Here is a 23,005-nt window from a genome sequence, read left to right on the forward strand (position 1 = left end):
AGACCATCCTCCTGTATTTGCCTTCATATGTATGTTGTATGTTGCCCAGTCTTTTTCTTCTTTCCATGCATCCCTCCCTCCCTTTCTTCCTTGACACAGGGTTTCCTTATGTAATTTTGTTTGGCCTGAAATTTGCTGTGTATATAAAGCTGGCCTCAAATGCACAAATAACCACCTGCCTCTGCCATCTCTTTTTTTTCTTAAACAGATACTACCCATATCAATGAAGGACCCACTCTTATGGTCTCACTTAACTTTTTAAAGATCTTATATCTAGGGCTGAGGAAAAAGCTCCTAGGATAGAGTGCTCCCCTAGCATGTGGGAAACCCTGGCACAGTACTCAGCATTGTAAACTTAGTGTGATTTCCCAAGCCTGTAATCTCAACATTCAGGAGTTGGAGGTAAGAGGATCAAAAGTTCAACGTTATTCTCAGTAAATGTTGTGGAGTATCCACCAGAGAATATTGCTCAGACATAGCTTTAAGCCAATAGAAAGGCAAGGAAATCCAAGATAATTGTACCTGGACATGCTTGACTTCTGATAAGAACCCCATAAAAGAAAGATGGGATGTAGACAAGAGGGCAGTGGAGGCATGAGAGATAGCTCAGCAGGCAAGAGAGCACTTGCTGCTCTTCCAGTTTGGTTTCCACATTTGCCTACATTTGATAGCTCACCTTTAGTTCCAATTCCAGGGGATCCAATGTCATTGTCTGACTTCTGCAGGAACCTGCGCGCCACACACACACACACACACACACACACACACACACACACACACACACACACACACACACCACAAGGTGTGGAGAAATAAAAGAAAATCTTTTTTAAAAGTGAGGACAACTCTTTCCGCCATCTTGGCGTCTTTGGAGGCCTGCTGGGAACAGGACTTCTAAAAAAACAAGTATGTCTGGAAGGCTGTGGTGCAAGGCCATTTTTGCTGGCTACAAGCGAGGCCTCCGGAACCAAAGAGAGCACACGGCTCTTCTTAAAATTGAAGGTGTTTATGCCCAAGATGAAACTGAGTTCTACTTAGGCAAGAGGTGTGCTTATGTGTGCAAAGGAAAAAAACAATACAGTGACTCCTGGGGGCAAACCAAACAAAACCAGAGTGATCTGGGGAAAAGTAACTCGGACCCCTGGAAACAGTGGTGTGGTCTGTGCAAAATTCCGAAGCAACCTTCCTGCAAAGGCCATTGGACACAGAATCCGTGTGATGCTGTACCCATCCCGGATTTAAACTAATGGAGAGTAAATAAATAAAAGTAAAAAAAAAAACAACAAAAAAAAGTGAGGACAAAGTAGTGGTTCAGACACTATATAACTCATCCTGGGTCAGGGGGAATGACTCAGTGAAATACTTGCCATGCAGTCATGAAGACCTGAGGATAAAAGCCAGCAGCAGTGTATGTCTGTGGTCCCAGTGCTGAGAAGGTGGAAATAGGCAGATCCCTGGAGTTCACTGGCCAGCCAGTCTAATGGAAAAAGGTGAGTTCCGGGTTCAGTGAGAGATACTGTCCAAAAACTACAGTGGAGACGAGTTGAGACATCCCAGGCCAATCTCTGGCTTCCACACATACATGCACATGAACTTGCATACACATGTGCATATACTCACACAAACATGTATATTAGAATCCACCATTATCTTTTATACATGTGAGTTCATGAGTGTCCAGCTGTACATATGTGTACATGTATATATAAAAACAAGAGGTCAACCAGTACTCTTCTTCAGGTGCCATCAACTTTGTTTACTATGATTATTACTACTATTATTATTTTGTGCATGCATGATGGTGGTACACAAGTGCTATAGTATATATGTGGTTAAAAGACACCTTTGTGGAGTCAGTTTTTCTTTCTATCTTTTTGTGGGTTCCAGTGATCAAGCTTAGGTTACCTGGTCTGCAGCACAAGCACCTGTAACCACTGAATCATCCTGCTAGATAGACTTCACCTTGTTTGTTCAGACAGAGCCTCTTCATTGTCTTGGAGCTCATTGATTCAGCTAGACTTGCTGGCTGCCAGTCTCAGGGATCTTGGTGTTTCCTCCTCTCACTGTGATTACACACTTGGTTTATTTTTATGTGGGAAGTACCTGAGTACTTACCTCATGCTTATGAAACACTTATTTTACCAACTTGAGCCATCTCCCTAGCACCCAATAACTCATTTTGAAGAGCATGAACTGATCCACTGCTGCAAGAACTAATCTAGTCTTGCAGGAAAGATGTCAATCCCTCTGAATGGTCCCACCTATCAGTATCCATGCATTGTAACCAAAATTCCACCATGAATTTTGACAAGGATAGACCACATCCACACCATTGTAATGTCCTCTCTACTCTTCCCCCAAATGACAACTAGTTTGATTTCTTTCACTGTAGACTGTTTTTTCCTGGCTTAGCATTCCATTGAAAACTGTAGGATTACCCTTTGTGTCTGGGTTTTCTTTTAAACTTAGGTCTAGGAAATTCATCTATGCTGTTCTATAGTTGTGATTGTTGAATGGCATTCTATTATGTGATCACTGTCATAGTTCATGGTCAATTCTTTTGTTGGATACCAAGACTGTTTCTAGTTTTTTTTTTTACTTTTGCTAATATGAATAAAGATCATCTGAATATGTACATACATGTTTTAGTGTGAATATATAACATGCTGTGGTTAGCTCACCACAGTCAATTTGGGGCTTCTCTTAGCTCTGGTTCAGTGATGTCATATTGGTAGTTTGAAATAGCCACTGTAGGAATCTTTATACCACAACTAACAAATGTTACAAATTACAACTGTTTTCTTCCTGAAAAGCTGGTTGTTAACATTTACCAGCATACCATGTTTTCATTTCTCTAGAGTAAACACTTAGAAATGATGTTGTTGGACTGTATGATTGATATTCAAATTATTTCTTGTTCTGTTTTTGCAGAGAATTTAAAGAAAGAACTCTTATCTTTTTTTATAGAACCAACAGATTCAACCCAGCACATACAGGTTCTCAAAATAACCACTAGCTTGTTTTGAAGTAAGAAAACGTGACAGCACCATTTGGGACACAGATTTTCTCTTAAATTCATCTAGTAGTCAGGGTGGCCATCTGTTAACTTTATCCAAAGGAAAACCAAGACTCATATCTTATGAAAAAAAGTAATAACTTTGAGCTGGACACATAGAGGAAGTTCACATCAGACAGGGAGATAGGGGTGTTGGTACATTTGAAAGTGATGGTTTTAAGACTTTTAATGAAAAACTTCTGTGGTTGTAAAACTGGCAAGAGACCACCATAGTCTTGGGAGGGGGGCATTGCTGGGAATTTAACTCAGGGCTTTGTGGTTCATTCTCCTAATGAGCTACAACCCTAGAACCAGACTAAGCTTTTAAGGAAGATTTACATGTATCTCAAATGGACAGAGAAAATACAAGGGAATGATCCAAGGAAAAGAAATGTAGGTACATAAATATATGTGTGTGTGTGTGTGTGTGTGTGTGTGTGTGTGTGTGTGTGTGTGTGTGTGTGTGTGTGCGATGCCTTTTCTTATTCTGATGCCTGGGTAAGTTCAATTTAAGAATTATATTCATTCTAAAATATGTCACAAATGGCTGCCACAGTATTGCATTCCAGAACAACACTCCCTTCTTCACCTAGCCAGCTGTGGTCTGTTTTACAAATTTCTCAACCCCTTTCCTGGGCAAGCCTCCTTCCCTACAGCCAGACTTTCAGCATGGATCCGCTAATTAGCAAACGTTATGACTACAGTCTCCTAGAGCTGGTAATACCTAACGTCATTTAGTCTGAGTCCACCCTGTTTTAAATACCATCAAACTAAGTAAGATATATGAAGAGTCCTTTAAAATATGCTTTACAGTACTGGCCAAAGTGCATTTAAGTGTTTCTCTTGCTCATATTCTTAAACCTTTAAGATCAATCTCAAATGACCAGAAAATACAAAACTGAAATGGAGTAGTGCCTCCAACACTCACACCAAAAAAGGACAAGCTTCTTTATTGTGTGGCACTATAAGGGTTAAAGTCCTTAACACGCAGTTGTTGCCCCTGACTGCGCCTGCGCGCCAATCAGGACAAGCGAATTTGCCCTAGAGACTGCCGTTTGAGCCCACCCCTCCTAATCCGGAACACGACCCACATTCCGCTGGTCTAGTCTTGATGGGCATGATCTTAATCCAATAAAAATGGAGGGACGAGTCCTGGAGAGCCAATAGCAGAAAGCCAAGGTACGGTGCGGTGGACTGAGAGGAAACAAGAAGACAAGCCCAAGATGGAGGCGGTGGTGGCGGTAGCTGTGTGACAGGTGAGGGCAGGCCCGGTAGGGTTCGGGCTTTGGAGCAGCTGCGGGACCCGGGTATGAAATCTGAACCAAAAGCTCAGCTCCACGATGCTTCCGTCTGAATCTCAGCGTTCTCCCGCCTGGAACCAAAGGAGTGGTTTGACCCGGGCGAGACCGTCGTCATCGACCGTGGGAGTGGATGGAGGAGTCGGCCTGCAGGCTGCAGTGGTGGTTTTGCTTGCTGCGAATGGCAGTGCGCCTGCACAGAGCTTGAGGCCTTTGGGGAGGGCGGGACCGAGCCAAATTGGGTCTGGGGTCTGGGGCTTGGGTGCAAAATTCCAAGGTGAACTCTTAATCCTTAAAATGTCTGATGACGTTTCCTCACAACGCCCAGGAGATGCAGCTCTCTCCCATGGTTTCTTATTGTCCTTAATATTCTACGCCACTCAGGGAAATCACCCCATTATCCCTAGTTCACCCCAATCTCTTTCCATGATTTCCTAGTGCGTTTACACCAGTAATCTGTCGACCCCACAGTAATTATCAGGAACAGTCTTTGGAAACCCTCTCCCCAACCTTACCTCCATTTTCCTCCCCTGGATACCATCGTCTTCTTTTTCCTCATGATAGTGTTTTCTGATGAGCCATCATTGCCACTGCATTTGATTTAGTATATGATATGGTCTGTTATCCAGCTGTTTTTCACAGTCCGTAGTGAATCCTATTACGTCTCTTTAGTGTTTGGTGAACCTCTGTGAACTTATCACAGAGTCTGTTGACCTCTATTAACTATCAGACAGTACCTTTGATTCTACCATCAGCCTTACAGCTCAGTGCTTTGGAATGGCCATAGTGCCTTTTAAGGTCATTGATACAGTCTTCATTTCCTCCATCTAAAGACAAGGTCTGATGATCCTCCATTTTCCTGTCCCCCGTCTGTGACTCCTTTCCTTATAGTGTCTGATCACCCATTCTCTCAAGCTAAGACACCTGCAGTCCTCAATGCAGTACATACTGACTTCCCCATTAGTCTCTAGAAGAGTCTTGTGCTCTGCACTGTCCAGAACAGTGTGCACTGTCTGCTCACTGCAGTGCGTCTCAGACCTTGGTGCTCAACTGTGAGATAAGCAATAGGAGATTCTCAGCAGAGAAGGGTTAGTGTCATTGCACTATTTCATAAAAACTGGGATTCAGGGAGCCTTGGGAGCTTAGAGATGGAATTTTATATGTCCTCTACCACTCTGCTTTCAGGCTGTCATTACTAGACCTCTGAATTTTTCCTCTGCCCTCTGCTAGGAGGCCTATGGCACCTGCCCAGTCCTACCTCAGCCCATCTTGAAAAAATCCTTAGACAACATGGAACCACCACGAGGCCCTCCTGCTAGTGGGGCTGAGCCATCTCGGGCAGTTGGCACTGTCAAAGTGTACCTGCCTAACAAGCAACGCACAGTGGTGAGTCACTCAGACAGTATTGGCAGGGGTTCCAGATGGTCCTAGTTGTAAGTCTGGGATCAGAAGGGTGACAAGGGGTAGGGTAATGGCTACTGCAGAGGGAAGAAATAATTGGCTAGGGTACCTGTTGGGTACTGAAGACCCCAACCTCTGTACACACACCCACACACAGGTGACTGTCCGGGATGGCATGAGTGTCTATGACTCTTTGGACAAGGCCCTCAAGGTGCGGGGTCTCAATCAGGACTGCTGTGTGGTCTACAGACTCATCAAAGGGTAAGTATGGAAACCCCATGCCATCCACTGTGTCCCTACATACCACCCTTCTTCAGTGTCATTCCTCCTTGTTTGTCTTGAAGTCTTCCACTATTTGAGGTAACCCAGGTGACATCTTTTGTTTCCCTTCATTGACCTTTGGAAGGTCTGCAATTCACTATCCACTTAGCCCTCAAGTCCTCAATCTGTCACCTTCCAGAGTTCATCTGTTTTGTTCTTTCACAATTTACCTGTTTCAGTGTCTCATCAGCTCCCTTCTCTGGTGCTAGCTTACTACTCCTGAGATATAGTTTCCTTTCCCTCTTACTGCATGGTTAGGATCATGGATTAGATCTGGGAGTGGTGGGTATACCTGTGACTCTAGTGCTTGGGCAGTTCACCTAATGGCTTGAGCCAGTTTCTTTTGTCTATAAATTGGCAGTAAGAATAGTGATTAACTTTATTTTTTATTTGAAATTTTACCCTTTTTATGTGTATGAGTGATTTAACTGCATGTATATGCACTGTGTATGTTCTTCATGCCTATAGAGGCCAGAAGAAGGTTCAAGATCCCACAGGAGTTATTCATGGATGGTTGTGAGTTACCATGTGAGTGCTGGGAACTGAACCCAGGTCCTCTGAAAGAGAAGCAAATATTCTTTTTTTTAAAAAAGATTTATTTATTTATTGTGTATGAGTACACTGTAGCTGTTTTCAGACACACCAGAAGAGGGCGTCAGATCCCATTACAGATGGCTGTGAGCCACCATGTGGTTGCTGGGAATTGAACTCAGGACCTTTAGAAGAGCAGTCAGTGCTCTTAACCACTGAGCCATTTCTCCAGCCCGAGAAGCAAGTATTCTTAACTGCTGAGCCATCTCTTCAGCCCAAATGTGACTAACTTAGTGAGAATTAAACATGTGAGAAAATAGTTCGTGGAGTGGACTGAGAGGAACTTTTGGAACTTCCCTGTCTACTATGGCCCCAGTCCACCATCACTCTCATTCTCTTCCATACTTCTTGCAGAAGAAAGACAGTCACTGCCTGGGACACAGCCATTGCACCTCTGGATGGCGAGGAGCTCATTGTGGAGGTCCTGGAAGATGTGCCACTGACCATGCACAATTTTGTAAGTCTAATGGGATGGTGGGGGGGCCACAAGTGTGGACAGAGAGGGCCCCTCAGTCAGGGCACTTCCCTGCTTTGTGGCTGCAGGTACGGAAGACATTCTTCAGTTTGGCCTTCTGTGACTTCTGCCTTAAGTTTCTGTTCCATGGCTTTCGCTGCCAAACCTGTGGCTACAAGTTCCACCAGCATTGTTCCTCCAAGGTCCCCACGGTCTGCGTTGACATGAGTACCAACCGCCGACAGTGAGCCCAGCCTGGGGTGGCTTGAGGGATGGGGAGGTCAGAAGCCCAAGTACAGGGGCTTACAGTCAGACAGCCTATACTCACAGCCTTCTTGTTTTACACCTTTATGTCCTCAAGGTTCTACCACAGCATCCAGGATTTGTCTGGAGGCTCCAGGCAGCAGGAGGTTCCCTCAAATCTCTCTGTGAATGAGCTGCTAACCCCCCAGGGTCCCAGGTAGGGATGTCGTAGATGAAAGGCCAGGGGCCAGTGAAAGAAGGATTGGAGGACCCTGACAGATTATAGTTTCGTTTATTTGTTTACGTGATAAATACTATTGAGTACCTACAAGTATTGAATAAGGGCATGGGACTGTGGGATCATTGGTAAGGCACCCGGTCACTCCAGGTTTCATTCTTTTCATCTGGGAAGAGGGGATGAGACTTTTCCATAGTGGGTTCTGAAGAGGATTAAGAGTTGAGATATTTGCAATGCTTAAAACAAGATCTGATGTGGAGTGAATAACGATTCATATTAATTACAAGTGTATATATAAAAACGTCTAGTTTGTTCATTTCTTCCAGTATAACCACACCCCAGTCTTTTCTCTTTGAAATAAATGTTGCTGTATCAGAAAGAACTTTTATTTCACTTATGTTGGATATGATAGCATATAGTTTTACATAATATATAAAAAGTAAGGTTAACGTATTATTATTTGTAGTTTTGAGTGTATTGTGTTGATTTACCTGTGAATTTAATCTCAGAATGGTGAAAGTAACAGAAGAATGTTTTTCTGTAAGGTATAATTCATGGGAGGTGGAGGCAAGACGATCAATAGTTCAAGGCTACCCTCCACTAAGTAGCAAGTTCAAGGCCAGCCTGGGCTACATGAGACTGTCTTAAAACAGTAAAAAAGTTTTTTTGTATCGTGATATATGTATAATCTTTATATGTTGTGTGTAATGTGTATTACATAATATGATAATATGTGTATTGAAAACGTTGCCATTTTAATATAGGTAATGCTCATTATTATAAAATAAATAATATATTTGAAAAATACATGTCATTATGATATGTAATAAAAGTCATATCTTACCCTTTTCTCCAACTATCTTTTGTCCTTCATTGTTTCCTTCTTTAGACCTTTTCCCCAATGTTGCCCTTCTGAGAACCCCTCCTGATCCCCAGGACACTTTCTACCTCTTACTTCAGTTTATTTCTTCTTTTGTGCCCTATCACTATGAGCACATTATATATATTTTTTTTAATTCTTCTCTGCTAAAAAAATAACTACAAGGGCAAGAGCTTTTTATTTGTGGTATCCACAGTTTGATCTCCTCTGTTTAGAGTTGAATCTGGCACACAGGAGGCACTCAGTAAATGTTTCTTGAGCAGATGATTACTGGTATGATCAACAGACATGTACTGTTTATGAGCTAAACGCACATTCAGGGTGGTGGAGTTGGGCTTTCTTTGCTTTCTAGTTCCTTCTACAGCAATTTTACAGCTTTTTCTCTATTAGCCCCTTTACCCAGCAACGTGACCAGGAGCACTTCTCCTTCCCTGCCCCTGCCAATCCCCCACTGCAGCGCATCCGCTCCACATCTACTCCTAACGTCCACATGGTCAGCACCACAGCTCCCATGGACTCCAGCCTCATGCAGGTGGGTGTCAAGGAGGTGACAGTGGGGAGCATGGAGCATTGCTTAGCCATTACTATTGCCATATCCTCACTTTGACTTCTGCTCCCACCTCCTTCCAGTTTACTGCTCAGAGCTTCAGCACCGATGGTGAGAGAATCCCTATCCCTTTCTGCACCCTGAGCTCTCTCTGCCCACCGCCCCACTTGCCTCCACTCACAGCATTCTGTACAACCACAGCTGCTGGTAGAGGTGGTGATGGAGCTCCTCGGGGTAGCCCTAGCCCAGCTAGTGTGTCTTCAGGGAGGAAGTCCCCACATTCCAAGTTACCTGCAGAACAGCGGGAACGGAAGTCCTTGGCAGATGAAAAGAAAAAAGTGGTATGCCATAGGAAATCCTTGGGGGCCACCACAGCCTGAGTACTATAACTGAGGGTTGTGGGTAGGCCCCTCTGATGCCACCCATCTGGCCTACAGAAGAACCTGGGGTACCGGGACTCAGGCTATTACTGGGAGGTGCCACCCAGTTAGGTACAGCTGTTGAAGAGGATCGGGACAGGCTCTTTTGGCACTGTGTTTCGGGGGCGTTGGCATGGCGATGTAGCTGTGAAAGTGCTCAAGGTGGCCCAACCTACCGCTGAGCAGGCCCAGGCCTTCAAGAATGAGATGCAGGTGCTCAGGTGAGGTCACTATGTGTAAGTGGGACAGGATGGTGGCAGGCAGCATTTAGTGTTTGGGAAAAAGCCATGCTGGGGTATTTCCTGGTGTCTACTATTTTGTGCCATGTTGGAAGCAGATTTGGGCTCAATTTCTCTCTAAAAGATGACTCTTTCCCTCTGAGCAATAGGCTGATGATGAGGACAATGATGATGTTTCTTTGGATTGACATTGCTATTGGCTGGCTGTGAACAACTCTAGCCATAGGCCATTGTCATGATTATTTAACACATGAAGATGTTATGTAATCCCAGCTCCAGGAGGGCTCACTTCTGTCCTTTTCCTTTTGCTGAATCACTATTACATTTATTGTGTTGTAGGCTTGTTAATTATAGTTTGTTTGATGCAAAGAACAATATTAATTATAATCATATTCTACAGTCCAGTTGTGTAGTTATTATAATTGCTATAATTAAGGTATAATCAACACTATATTAATTCATTCACACTGAGAAAACCAGGGTGGCAGCCTTTTAGCCACTACAGTTATTATGTAGCATAGTACTTTGTGCTTTTATTTTATATAAGCAAGGCTGTATAGGGGTGTGTGTGTGTGTGTGTGTGTGTGTGTGTGTGTGTGTGTGTGTGTGTGTGTGTGTGTGTAAAAGTAATCTAGGGCTTTACCATACTAAACATATGTTCTACCACTGAACTATACTCCTGTCATCCGGAAGGTATAATTTCTGACAATCTGAGGATGCATACATGGGCTTCTTCCCTCTATCAGATAAACACAATGGATGCCACAATAAGAGAACTTATTCTCAGCTCATCTCTGTAAAGTTTGATGATTTGAATATGCAATAAATTGCACTCCTTTTATTTTATCTACTGGCTTCCTACTATTAAGAATCTTGCCCCTTCTTTTTCTTCTCGTTCTCCTCTTCCTCCTCCTTCATCACCTGTTTCTTCTTCTCCCCCAATAAACCCTCTTCTTGTGGAAAAAAAAGAATCTTTATGCTGCTGAGGTAACTCAGCACCAAGCCTGACAACCTGAATCCATTCAGTCCTCGGGACCTATATGGTAGCAGGAGAGAACTGACTCCTGAAAGTTGTCCTCTGTTCTCCACATGTACACTATGGCAAACATGCTCTATATACACAGATAAATATATGCAAAGGAATCTTCATATTTGATGGGAAGATAGCTCCATCAGTAAAGTGCTTGCCATGTAAGTACTTGAGTTTGGATTCCCAGCACCTACATAAAAAGTAAAAAGCTGGGTGCAGTGGTGCATACCTGTAATCCTAGCACTGGGAAGGCAGAGACAAGAGTGGATCACTGGGGCTTAGCCAGTCTAGGTAATTGTTGAGGTCTAGGTTTAGTTAGAGATTTGGTCTCAAATGAGGTGGAAAGCAATCAAGGGAGATAGATACCCAATATCAACCTCTGGCCTCTCTCTATCCATGCAGATGCACAGGTGAACACACAATCATGTATGTGTGCCACATACAAAACATTGCAGAGTGTGATTTAAGGATACACCTGACATTGACCTCTGGTCTCCATTTGTGTGCACAGATGCACATGCACACCTGTACATTATGTCTGTCTGTCTTCCTCTCTCTCCCCTTCCCCCACTGTTTGTCTTCCTCTCTTCCTCCTTCCCTCTTCCTCCCTTCCCACCTCTCTCTCTGTCTCTCTCTCTGTCTCTCTCTCTCTCTCTCTCTCTCTCTCACACACACACACACACACACACACACACACACACACACACACACACACACACACAGAATCCCTATGCTGAGAATGACGGTACATGCCTATAATCTCAGTACTTGGGAGGCTGAGGCAGAAGGACCAAAAGTTTGAAACCAGAGCCGCTATGATAATGTAATAAAATACTTAACCATGCAAATATGAAGACCTGAGTTTGATCTCTAGCACCCATGTAAAAGGGTGGGTATGGCAGCACAGGCTTACAAGCTCAGCACTGGAGAAACACAGATAGGAAGATTCCAGGGGCTTGTCAGCCAGCCAGTCTAGACTAATTGGCATGCCCTAGGTCCGAGTGAAAAATCTGTGCCTCAGAACAGTTGCTAAGATAAGTAAATATATAAACAAAGCCAGTAGCTCCTGAAAACAACATCCTAGGTTGACCTCTGGACTTCACTTAAATCTGCATATACTTGTACTAACACATACATGTATATTTTCACACTCACAAATACACAGATTGTTCAAATGATCTGGGTTATATGATGAAACCTAGTCTCAAATTTTTTTTTTTTGCATCTGTGTAGCAGTGTGGTAGTACATGTCTGTACTCTTAGAACTTGGCAGTCTGAGGCATGAGGATCAGGAATTTGAAGCCAGTTTGTGATACATGAACTCTGTTTCAAAAACCAAAACTAATCCTTGTGTATAATCTCAGTGGTAGAGCATATGCTTAGCCTATGTTCTATCTCAAGTATCAAAACGAGATGGGAATGTCCTGGTGTTTTGTTGTCTTCTGTGATCTAAGTATCATCCCTGTTTGCTTTTGTGTATTCAAACTGTGGTTAATACTCATATAAAAGAATGTGGTTTTCTCATAAACTATATTAAAGAGGTTTCTGTACATGACAGTTTCCATGAGGTAGACCCAGGTAACCAGAAACAAACTGGAAGTTTCAGAGTGTTTACTGTTTGTTCAGCTTCACCCTTTGTAACATCCTCATAAAGCAGCTGCTGTGATGATAGCAGTTGTATGGTTTGGGAACAAGAGGACCAAAGAGGTTAGAAGTTCTCTCCAAGGTTGTACAATGAGTAACTGGTAAAGGTTTGGCCCTGGTTCCTGTCTCCAGACTCTTTACCTCTAAGTCTCTTCAAGTGATTAGTAAACTGTCACACTCCCATGTCACACATGTCTCCATGGCTTGACCTTGTCTTTATCAGTATTGATGAAGAAGGTTGGCTTTCTACTTTGTCATCTGTAAAATAGCCACTGCCAAGGGTGGTGGCCCATGTCCATGATCCCAGTGCTTGGGAGGTTGGGTTAGAAGGATCACTGAGAGTTTGAGGCCTGCCCAGGCTACTTAACGAGCTCCGGGCCAGCTTGGTATACAGCATGAGACCCTGTTTCAAAAACAGAAGAAAATAATAAAATAAAATAGAATTTTGTTGAGGAAGGTCAGGACAGCCACCGCTATTCAGCTTCCAGCAGCCCATCAAGTCTCACAGATTGGGATCTGACAACATTCTGGCCCTGAGCACCCTTAAAGACAAGGTAAAATGAATGATAGGGAAGGTAGCTGACATTGTTTTTCCTGTTGCTGAGTAAACACATGACACTTGTTCTATTTCCTGACCCCTTCCCCAAACCTATCCTCCCTGCCTACAGGAAGACACGACATGTCAACATTTTGCTGTTTATGGGTTTCATGACTCGGCCAGGGTTTGCCATCATCACACAGTGGTGTGAGGGTTCCAGCCTCTACCACCACCTACATGTGGCTGACACGCGCTTTGACATGGTCCAGCTCATTGATGTGGCGCGGCAGACTGCCCAGGGCATGGAGTGAGCCTTACATCTTAGAGAGTTGGGGAGGTGGGAGGGAGAGCTGAAATAGTCTCCAGATAATTCACTACCCACTTCCATCTCCACAGCTACCTCCACGCCAAGAACATCATTCACCGAGACCTAAAGTCCAACAGTATCTACCTGTCCCTGGCTGGCATTGGGGGTGGGTATTAATCAGAGTGATAGTTTAAAGGGATGATTTTGGGGGGTAAGGTTGGGGAGGTGAAAAGGGAAGGGCCTGTGGTTTCTTGTCAGGTAACAGAGCTATACCTGGTGCAGGACCCTTTAAATGAAGGACCTTTGTTTAGGGGTCAGATGGTTCACATACTGTTGGGTGCCCTGGTTAGGTGAGAGCTAGTAGTTCTAGATGACATTACAGGGAGCTCATGGTCAGTGTCCAAGGCATGACAGCTTTAGGTGTCATCCACGGGACTTGTTGGTCTTGGGTCACAATGGAACCAAGTGGGGTCCCATCAGTTGGATAGTTAGTATGAAATGGGGGTGGCTTCTGGCAAGAGACATGACTCACTAGCACAGGGGTTCTGAGAATCATCCAGTCAGGGTATGTATGAGGCATAGCTATTGGGATTCCTTGTAATGGCCCTTGACCCTGCTGGATATCTTCCTACATGAGGGGCTCACAGTCAAGATTGGTGACTTCGGCCTGGCCACAGTGAAGACACGATGGAGTGGGGCCCAGCCCTTAGAGCAGCCCTCAGGGTCTGTGCTGTGGATGGTAAGTTGGGCCAGGCTAGATGGGGAGCAATGGGAGATGTGGACTTTTGGATTGGGGCATGCCAGGCAAAGTAGGGATGCCTGTGCCAGGTGGGGGTATCTGGACTGCCAACATTTCACCTCTAGTGGGTGGCACTGAGTTGTCCTCAGTGTAACCCTCAGGATCTAGTACTGTGGGCTAGTCATTTTTTTGACCCTCATGGTCTTCCTGCCCTGTCTGGCCTACCGAAGGCAGCTGAGGTGATCCGAATGCAGGACCCGAACCCCTACAGCTTCCAGTCGGATGTCTATGCCTATGGTGTTGTGCTCTATGAGCTTATGACCGGCTCACTGCCCTACAGCCACATTGGCAGCCGTGACCAGGTGAGCCTCATAACTTACCCTCAGTTCCCAGGGTTTCACACTCCAGGTCCCCTCATTTGTACAGGATTTTTCTGGATGAAGAGTCCTAGAATCTGTCTTTTAATTCTGTCTTATACTAACTCCTATCCTCCTCACACATCCACAAACCCCTGTGCCAGAACCCTTAAAATCCAGATTTCTTCGACTCGCTATATTCAGGATGCCCCTAGACCCCCAAACCCTTCAGATGACCCCTGAACCCTTCAATATTTAGTGTTCTACTGTGGATGCTGAAAATATCCCACCTATCCAACTTTGTACTTCTTAAATACCCATAGTCATCCCGAATTTGGGGTCCTAGAATTCGTAGCACTCTAGATCTTAGATTCTCAAAATTCTCCAAATTTAAGATTTAGAACTTTCCCTGTTTTTGGATGCCAGCTCCAGATATCAAGTATTTGAGCTTTGAGTACTGCACAGTGTACATAGACTTATTTATGCCCCAGACCCCTACTTCTGTTTCCCCAATGAAATGGGAATTTCCCCCAAGAAGCAGTAGTCTGCATTTCCCTGAATCTTAGTGTTTTCCAGGCTTATACCCTTTAATAACTCCGGACTCCTATTGTTCTGGGCCATACACACCTACAATCTTTGACACACTGAATTTAAATCGTTCTCTTTTATCAGCAGAAAAACCCACCAGGTACTTAGGGACCTAGACTCCTCCGGGCCTTAGTATTAGACAACTTTAGTCCTCAAAAATTAACTTTCCATATCTTTTAAGATTCAGAGTTCTCAGCCCAAACCCAAAATCAACCCATTCCCTCCCCCGCACCAGATCATCTTTATGGTGGGTCGTGGTTATCTGTCTCCGGACCTCAGCAAAATCTTCAGTAATTGCCCCAAAGCCATGAGGCGCCTGCTGACTGACTGCCTCAAGTTCCAGCGGGAGGAACGGCCTCTATTTCCCCAGGTGGGCTGGGTAGGAGGGCTGGATGGGGAGATGCACTGTGAGACAGAGGAGGATACAGAGATAGAGTCATATGTTGAATGTGAGCCATGTTGAAAGCTGGGGGTTGGGGATGTTGGAGTATCTCTGGGACTCTGGACACCCCTCTTCATCTCTACCTGCTCCCAGATTCTGGCCACGATCGAGCTGCTGCAGCGGTCACTCCCCAAGATTGAGCGGAGTGCCTCCGAACCCTCCTTGCACCGCACCCAGGCTGATGAGTTGCCTGCCTGCCTTCTCAGCGCAGCCCGCCTTGTGCCTTAGACTCCACTCCCAGCCCACTAGGGAGTCATTTTCAGCTTACCATGCCAAGGCACCCCCTTCCTACCAGCCAATCATTGTTCTGTCTGTGCCCTGATACTGCCTCAGGATTCCCATCCCACCCTGGGAAATTTGGGGGACTCAAAACTGAGGTCCCCTGCTTCCTCCATAATTTGGTCTCCTCTTGGCTTTGGGGATAGTTCTAATTTGGAGAGCTGTTTTATCTCCAATGGCTGGGATTCAGTGCAAAGATTCCACTTGGAACCTCTTTATAAAGTTTTCGCCTGATGTGTCTTCACTGAATTATGGGGTTCCCAGCACCCCATGCGGATTTGGGAGTTTCCCTTTGTCTCCCCCACTATTCAAGGACTCTCCTCTTTACCAAGAAGCACAGAATTCTGCTGGGCCTTTGCTTGTTTATTTTGCTTCCCGACTCTTCTCTTGGGGTTCAGAGCCACTGAGGGTGGGGCAAGTCCAGGCAAGGAGTGGAGGTTGGAGGAAGATGCAGACCACACAAACAGCGCCACTGTACACATTACCACAGGCAGCACAAACGAGGACCACATATGCCTAGCATGGCACAAAAGGAGGCCAAGTCAGTCACAGACACAAACATTGGCAAAGGTGGGGGAGTGGTGGGAGACCTTAGGCATCCCTTGTGCAAAGGATTCTGAGAGGATGGGTAGAGTTTGCATATTTAAAGACAGCTGTCAGAGGCAGGAGATTGGGGAGGGGGTTTCTGGAAGAAGGAACTTAGGGGTCCTAGAAGTGGAAGGAACTTCCAGTATGTTGAATGGGGTTGAGGGAAGAGGTGAAAGGAAGTCCTTGAGGGACTGGTTGGTGGATAGTAGGTGGCATTTGAAGAGGTGGATCTCCAGAGAGATGATCTAGGAAGAGATTTAAGGATAGGGGCTTCTTTTGGAATTTGAAACTTCTGATTAGGAGCAAGGTGTGCTGGAGAGATTCAGGACCAAGAGTAGAATAGGGTTTTCCAGGAATTCCAGAGCTCCAGGAGAGGATGTATTAGGTCAGAAACAGGTTCTGCCATTCAGGAACTTCCAGGGAGGAAATCACCCTTTAGAGATACCAGAAGTAGAGGTCTTCAGGAATTTGGAGATTCTACAGATCTGGAGGTGACTGGGAACAGGATTCTAAATGGACTTGGGGATTCGCAATGTGAGAACTGGATTTAGGACCACGTTTCTCAAGGGACATCTTGAGGAATGAGAAGTGGGATGTAGAACCAGGAGAGAGGGATTCTCAAGGGATTTGGAGATTCCAAAGGTGAGAAATGGACTCAGGACCCAGAGAGGGTTGTCTAGGGGTTTGGGGGTTCTCAGAGTGGGGTGTCAGTCGGAGAAGAGGCTGGCGAAAGACTTCCTCAGGCTGCGGATGGTCTCAGCTTTCACCTCATCCTGGCTAAGGCTGGGCCTGGGCGGGGCTGGCTCTGGAAGGTTGAAGGCATTGGTCAGAGACTGGGATTTGCTAGAGAGAGACAAGGTGGAGGCATGGGAGGAAGGGGGAAGAGGAAGGGGAGGAAGGGAGAGAAACACAATGTTACCCTAGGCCCAGCCCCAGCCCTGCCCCTCTGATCCTGGGGCTGTGCCTGTGATCTTCCCACCCCCAAGCATGGCCCTGAACCCTGATGGATTCTCAAGGGTGATGAAGCTGAGACCAGGGAGGATATTGGGTCAGCTGAGAGGGTGATGTATAAGATAAGTGTGGTTTAATGGGAAGATTCCTTGGCCCAATTCTAGGCCAGTTTGATATGGAGGATGAAAGGGGGTTTCCAGTCCAAAGGTAAGGAGTCTTGGAGGGGCCTGGCTAGGGACAAGTCTAGTCCGAGGTAAGCTAGTTTGAGGGAGAGCAGATGGGGTGGGGGACAGGGAAAACTTTTGAGCTAAGGGCTAGGGGGATAGAATGGACAAGGAGAAGCAGAAAGGGTGGTGTGAAGATCTGGGAGAATTCAAAGTGGCAGGAGGATCTGGGAATGGGCCAGATAGGAATCTAGACTAGTAGGGAAGGTTTGAGGAAAGGCTGAAGAGTGAATTTGATGGAAGGCTACAAGTTGGCCTGAGGGAGTTCATGATGTCAGGGAGGAGGGTGATAATGAGAAAGCAGATGGGCAGGGAGGTACTGGAAGTGGACCAGTCAGGCTACTGGGATGGACCAAAGGTCTGGAAGCGGGATTTTCCCAGGGCCTGTAGGGGAGGAACCTGAACTGGAAGTGGGGATGCTGGGATTCTCCCCTCAACTGCTGGGATTGAGACAAAAGGGGTTTGGCCTATTCTGGCACAGTTCTCAGGCAAATGAGATCTGGTTTTCTTTGGGATTTGGGGATGCCCCACTGTGAGCAGCAAAGACCAAGGCCTCCATAGAGGTCCCCTTACTTGAGCTGGGGGTGCGGGGGTCCCCCGGCAGCAGCAATGATGGGTGGTGGCACATCCTGGCTGGGTTTCTGAGCCAGCTGTGGTTTGGTGGGACGTCCAGCAGGACCTGGGCCGCTGGGCCGGGGCTGCTGTGTGGTGGGTGGCCCAGTGCGAGGTCCGGGACCTGCCTGGCTGGCCTGACGAATGGGACCAGCAGGGCCTGGGGGTTTCTGGGGAGGGCCTTGGCGCTGCTGCCCTCCGGGTGAGGCTCCTGAGACCTTCGGTGGAGCTGGACCAGAGATAGATGCCTGACGGGTAGCCTGTGGGGGCCCTGCCTGACGCTGTGGAGATGGGGAGGCCGGCGGGCGGGCTGCTGGAGGTGCTCCGGGGCCTCCTGCCACTGGCCGTGACTGGCGGCCTTGACCCTGGGTCATTGGTGTGGCCTGAGAGGCGGACTGCTGAGGTGCTGCTGTGGGACTTGGTAGGCGCTGGGGCAGAGGGCTGCCAGCTGGGGGTCCAAGGCCAGAAAGATGTTGCTGGCCTTGTGGGGGTGGGCGCTGTTGCAGCGGGGGTCCCTGGCGCTGAGGTCCTGGGCCTGGTTGTGGAGGACCTCCTAGGAACAGAAGAAAAGAACAGCAAGTGAGAGAGAGTGAGCAAACAGCTGAGGTAGGAACCCAGGAGGCCTGCCCTCATTTACCCTGGGGTGGGGGTCGTTGTTGAGCAGGAGGTCCTGCAGGCTGCTGGGAGGTCTGGCGGCCCAAGGGCAGGGCTCCTGGGGATGGAGTCTAGCCGAAAAGTGAAATACAAGAGATTAAAAATAGTTACCAGAGAGCGGGAGCAACAGCCAATCAAAATGACATGGATTCCCTGTGTGCTGGGTGTTGCCCTATTTGTGGCCAGTTGAGGGGATGTGGGACTATGAGGCCTCTCACCCCATACTTGGTCAGGAGATTCTTAAGTATGGCAAGGTAGCAGTGATTTATTAATGTCACGTGTGCATAAAGGTGACACTAATAGTCCACTGATAGATACCACCTTGATGGCATCAGCTTGATCAAGGGTTGGCCTCCTTTCCACTGGCTCAAGACCAAGGGCCTGACCTGGCTGTGGGAACCCCTGCCAGGGGAAGCATCCCGCTGCCGAGGCAGAGCCTGAGTCATCTTGTTGACCACAAGTTCCACGATGAGCTGCTTGTCTTCATCCTGGTGATCCCCAATGAGTGGCATGGAGGAGCCCACCACCTGTGGGAGGAAAAGGGATCCAGTATTGGGGGAGGCAGAAAGTGCATGTGAGGTCACAGTGTCAACAACACACTTTCACTTGGCAAAAGCATGGTTACTGCAAAGAAGAGAGCTTTGTCTGCCTTCTAAGGGGCACTGATTGTACACTGTAAGGAAAGCCGGCCAGTTCCAAGGCTCTGGACAGCTTTGGGAGTGGAATGTTAGATCTGGCTCTGCCATCAGGGTCCATGGGGCAAATCTGGCCTGCTCCATGTTTTTCTATGGCTCATGAGCTAAGAGATGTTCTATATATTTTTCTTCTTCTTCTTTTTTTTTTTTTTTTAAAAGGAAGCAGAACTACAACCACAGGCAAGCCTAAAACCCACCAGTCAGCCCTGAAACCATAGGCATGATCCTGCCTCACCCTCCCAAGTTGCTAGGATTACAGGCATATACCATAGTTTAGGCTACCCTCAAACTCTTCATCAGTCTTCCAAGGGCTGGGACTACTGTTTCTCACTGCACCCAGCCTTTGATGTCTTTCATTGTTAGGAGATAAAAGATTTCATTTATATGTGCAAAAGATAGGAAATTTAAACTCAGTGTACTTAAAAGTACACTTAAAAAACACATACAATATATCCATATACACAGCTGCACTAATCTTCCATCTTGTTCATGGCTGTTTTATGGAACTGAATCAGAATATCAAACCGCATGACCCACAATGCATACAATATGTACTGCCAAGTCCTAGCTTTTACTGGGCACTTTGTCTTTTACAGAGTGCTTCGCTGTGGTTTCTAGGACACTTTCAAGGTTAATTAAGTGCTTTACCATTTACCAAGATAGCTCTATTCACAAAGCACTTTATATCTTAGTAAGTGTTGCCATTCACCAAGGATGTCCAAGTTTTTACCATTGCCATTTCCTTAGGATGTCCCAGCTCACATAGTACTTTACAGTTTCCACCACCCTTCCTGGAGGACTTTTGAGTCACAAAATGCTTTCCAGTTTAGTTTGTGGTTTCCATGCAGCCATTCTTCCCTCTGTACCCATTAACCCCTGGGTGTTCCCACCTCAATAATGTGATCCCTTCCGTCCTTGCCATGCAGTGCTTCCACTGCGCAGATGTCAAGTCCCCCAAAAATCTCTGAGCACGTGTCTACCCACAACTTGTACCTGCCAAGACAAGGGGCAGCATAGCTTGTCATTGCTCTGTTCAGATGATTCTACTCCACCCTTCCTCCTCCCACTCCTCAATTATGTGTCTCACCTGTCAGACATAGCAATCTGCTCAAGCATAGCAGAGCCTGTATTGGTCTTCCAGTTCCCTGACACTGATGTCCTCCTAGTGGGGAAGGGAGGAGAGAATTAGTGGGGCCTGAGATGCATGAGGTTACCCCCTTCCCCCAAGGCCTCTGTCCACTCACATGTAGGCCTTGTAGTTCTGCCCAATCTTCTGGACACGCACATCGTATTTAGCATCAATGAAGGGCTCAGCAGTGGCATATGTCTTAGTCAGTGCCACAACACTTGCAATATCCTGGAAGTCATGTTGGTTGTCTACCTTGACCTATGGGTATAGGCATGGGATGAAGGCAGTAGTGAGGACTGAATATATCTGGAGGGATGTGTAGACAAATACAAAGTAGATATGCCAAGGTACCCAAACATGCATAATTATGGGTAACCTGTTTCATACATGTGCACACAAACAAAATTGCTTGTACTCAACTCTGAATATGTTAAAAACCACTTTTTTGCAGTGCTGGGGACCAAACATAGTTCACATGCTATGCAAGCACTCTACCACTGTGCTACATCCTCAACTCAAATTATCCACTTTAAATGGGAGTAGAATGAAAGGTGGAATTACATTTCAATAGAGCTATAAAAACCTGTGCATAGGGCACACATAGACACAAGAATTCAGCTGTACACATAATATACAAGCTCAGAAGCTGAGACACACTCAAACTTACAAATTACAAATTTGCTTGCTACATACACACAGACAAAATCAGCTGGATGGAAAGCATACTGGACCCCAAGCGCCTGGAACATAAAAGATGATGTATGTTCATCATAGAGCCATGCTTAAACACACACACACACACACACACACACACACACACACACACACACACACACACACACACACACATATATGCTTGGTACACTAGCACAGTAACAGGACATACAAAATTGGCTGATTGCAAGGGAAATATATGGGTGGAAAAAAAAGCAGCTAAATATGAAAATACAAAATCCAATTAGATGAAGACATCCTAGAGTGCATCATCAAACAGAATTCTTGTTATGTTTGAATACACAGATGCACATCTAATTACATACAATGCCAAGGACATGCACTATACAAACATGCATGGATGTCCTGCTGGTAACTTACCTTGCCCATCCCAGGTGTGCGTGGCCCCATCTTCACAACTGGGGTATGTTGTGCTGCTGAGCTAGTAAAATGAAGGCAGAAAAGGCATGGTCAGAGCAGTACTGCTGACCTCTAAGAGTTGATGGCCCACAGAATGTGAGCCATTTTTTTTCCACAGAAAAAGGTTGGTCAAAGGCAGGCAGAACAGTCAATAGCAGCTTTGAGTCTAGAACTGAAAGCACAGCCTTGCCTGCCAGTCCACTCTCTAAGCCCTAGGCCTTCCATATCTGCTTTTCCAGGCGAGGCCTTAGATGAGGATGAGAAAACTTCATAAAATAGAGAAACTTTATTTTGATAATGAATAGATTTTGGAGTTAGTGTGTGTGTGAAGGTGTGGTAGTTAGCATGCAGAAATGAGACCTTCAGTCACACTTTACATGTAAGCTTCATCTTTCTGTACACACACACCTTCAGAACTTCATTCAAAGCCAGAGGTGTCACATCTATTAAAGTCAGGGTTGGGGGTTTAGCTCAGTGTTGACACACTATGAGCACAAGGCCTGAGTTCGGTTCCCCAACTTCAAAAAAAAAAAAAAAAAGAAGTCATCCACCGAAGGCAACCCAGAACTTAAATCACATTTGGTTCTGGGGCTTCCCAGAAGATCATCTCGTGTGATCATTCTACAGCTCTTAGCATGGGAGGCAACCCTATACTCCTAAAGCAGCATGTCCTCCACTCCTAAAAGTCTTGGAGGCACACACATAGGACTACCTCAACTTGCTCTCACCCAATACAACAGAGGATATATAACAGAGCCACTCATGCAGTATAGACGCACATACAACTCTAGAGGCACACAGTAAATGGACATATGCAGCACTCACTGGCATGCCCACAGCAAACAGAAGGATCAATACAACATACAGAATGTGAATGCATTCACATAACCAAATCTCTGTAACTCAGACCTCATCACATTTCTAGGTCCATGAAAAAAATTTCTAGACATTCAATGTATTTTTCCCATATCTGCAATACAAACATACAGAAAATCAGATACACAGATAATACTCCTGGGCATGGATTCAGGCAAGTATGTGTTAAGCAAAGATGGGTTAAGTCTTCCTGTGCCCCAGGCTAGGCAAAGGGTATGGGAACTCTAGCCCCACCATACCCCATGTGCAAATACAGAGCCCCTTGCCTTCTCCTGACAGGGGAACTGGGTTGGCAGTTCCCAACAAACACAGGAAGCCCCATACTCTAAGGGGTGACTGATTGACCCCAGGGTATCTCCCTCTCTCTACAATCTCTCCTTTCTCATTTCCCAAATGGTGGTGTAAATAGGAGGCAGAGGACCCCTGAGTTGCATCATTTAGTAAGAGGGATGGTTGTAAAGGTGTCATCCAGGTAGCAGGTCAAGGAAACAATGCCAAGATATATATGTGTGTGTGTGTGTGTGTGTGTGTGT

At 45.9% G+C, this 23,005-nt stretch overlaps 2 protein-coding genes across 2 annotated transcripts in view; one reads left to right on the top strand and one right to left on the bottom strand.

Annotated features, from left to right (window-relative positions):
• Araf (A-Raf proto-oncogene, serine/threonine kinase) overlaps positions 1 to 15,960 on the top strand; it is a 64,430-nt gene extending 48,470 nt beyond the window's left edge. Inside the window, 15 exon segments of the mRNA XM_032890500.1 lie at positions 5,584 to 5,739; positions 5,912 to 6,015; positions 7,021 to 7,123; positions 7,210 to 7,364; positions 7,482 to 7,580; positions 8,872 to 9,013; positions 9,112 to 9,139; positions 9,230 to 9,369; positions 9,466 to 9,668; positions 13,029 to 13,205; positions 13,295 to 13,341; positions 13,826 to 13,944; positions 14,175 to 14,306; positions 15,124 to 15,258; positions 15,424 to 15,960. Of these exon segments, the coding sequence (XP_032746391.1) occupies positions 5,584 to 5,739; positions 5,912 to 6,015; positions 7,021 to 7,123; positions 7,210 to 7,364; positions 7,482 to 7,580; positions 8,872 to 9,013; positions 9,112 to 9,139; positions 9,230 to 9,369; positions 9,466 to 9,668; positions 13,029 to 13,205; positions 13,295 to 13,341; positions 13,826 to 13,944; positions 14,175 to 14,306; positions 15,124 to 15,258; positions 15,424 to 15,558 (1,875 nt within the window). The 3' untranslated portion in view covers positions 15,559 to 15,960.
• The window catches only part of Syn1 (synapsin I), a 54,846-nt gene continuing 47,795 nt past the window's right edge, over positions 15,955 to 23,005 (bottom strand). Inside the window, 9 exon segments of the mRNA XM_032890499.1 lie at positions 15,955 to 17,040; positions 17,946 to 18,537; positions 18,622 to 18,709; positions 19,025 to 19,165; positions 20,224 to 20,326; positions 20,421 to 20,495; positions 20,578 to 20,720; positions 21,558 to 21,597; positions 21,599 to 21,618. Coding sequence (XP_032746390.1) covers positions 16,905 to 17,040; positions 17,946 to 18,537; positions 18,622 to 18,709; positions 19,025 to 19,165; positions 20,224 to 20,326; positions 20,421 to 20,495; positions 20,578 to 20,720; positions 21,558 to 21,597; positions 21,599 to 21,618 — 1,338 coding nt within the window. The 3' untranslated portion in view covers positions 15,955 to 16,904.

This window comes from Rattus rattus, chromosome X (genome assembly GCF_011064425.1).
Source record: "Rattus rattus isolate New Zealand chromosome X, Rrattus_CSIRO_v1, whole genome shotgun sequence".
Lineage (NCBI taxonomy): Eukaryota > Metazoa > Chordata > Mammalia > Rodentia > Muridae > Rattus > Rattus rattus.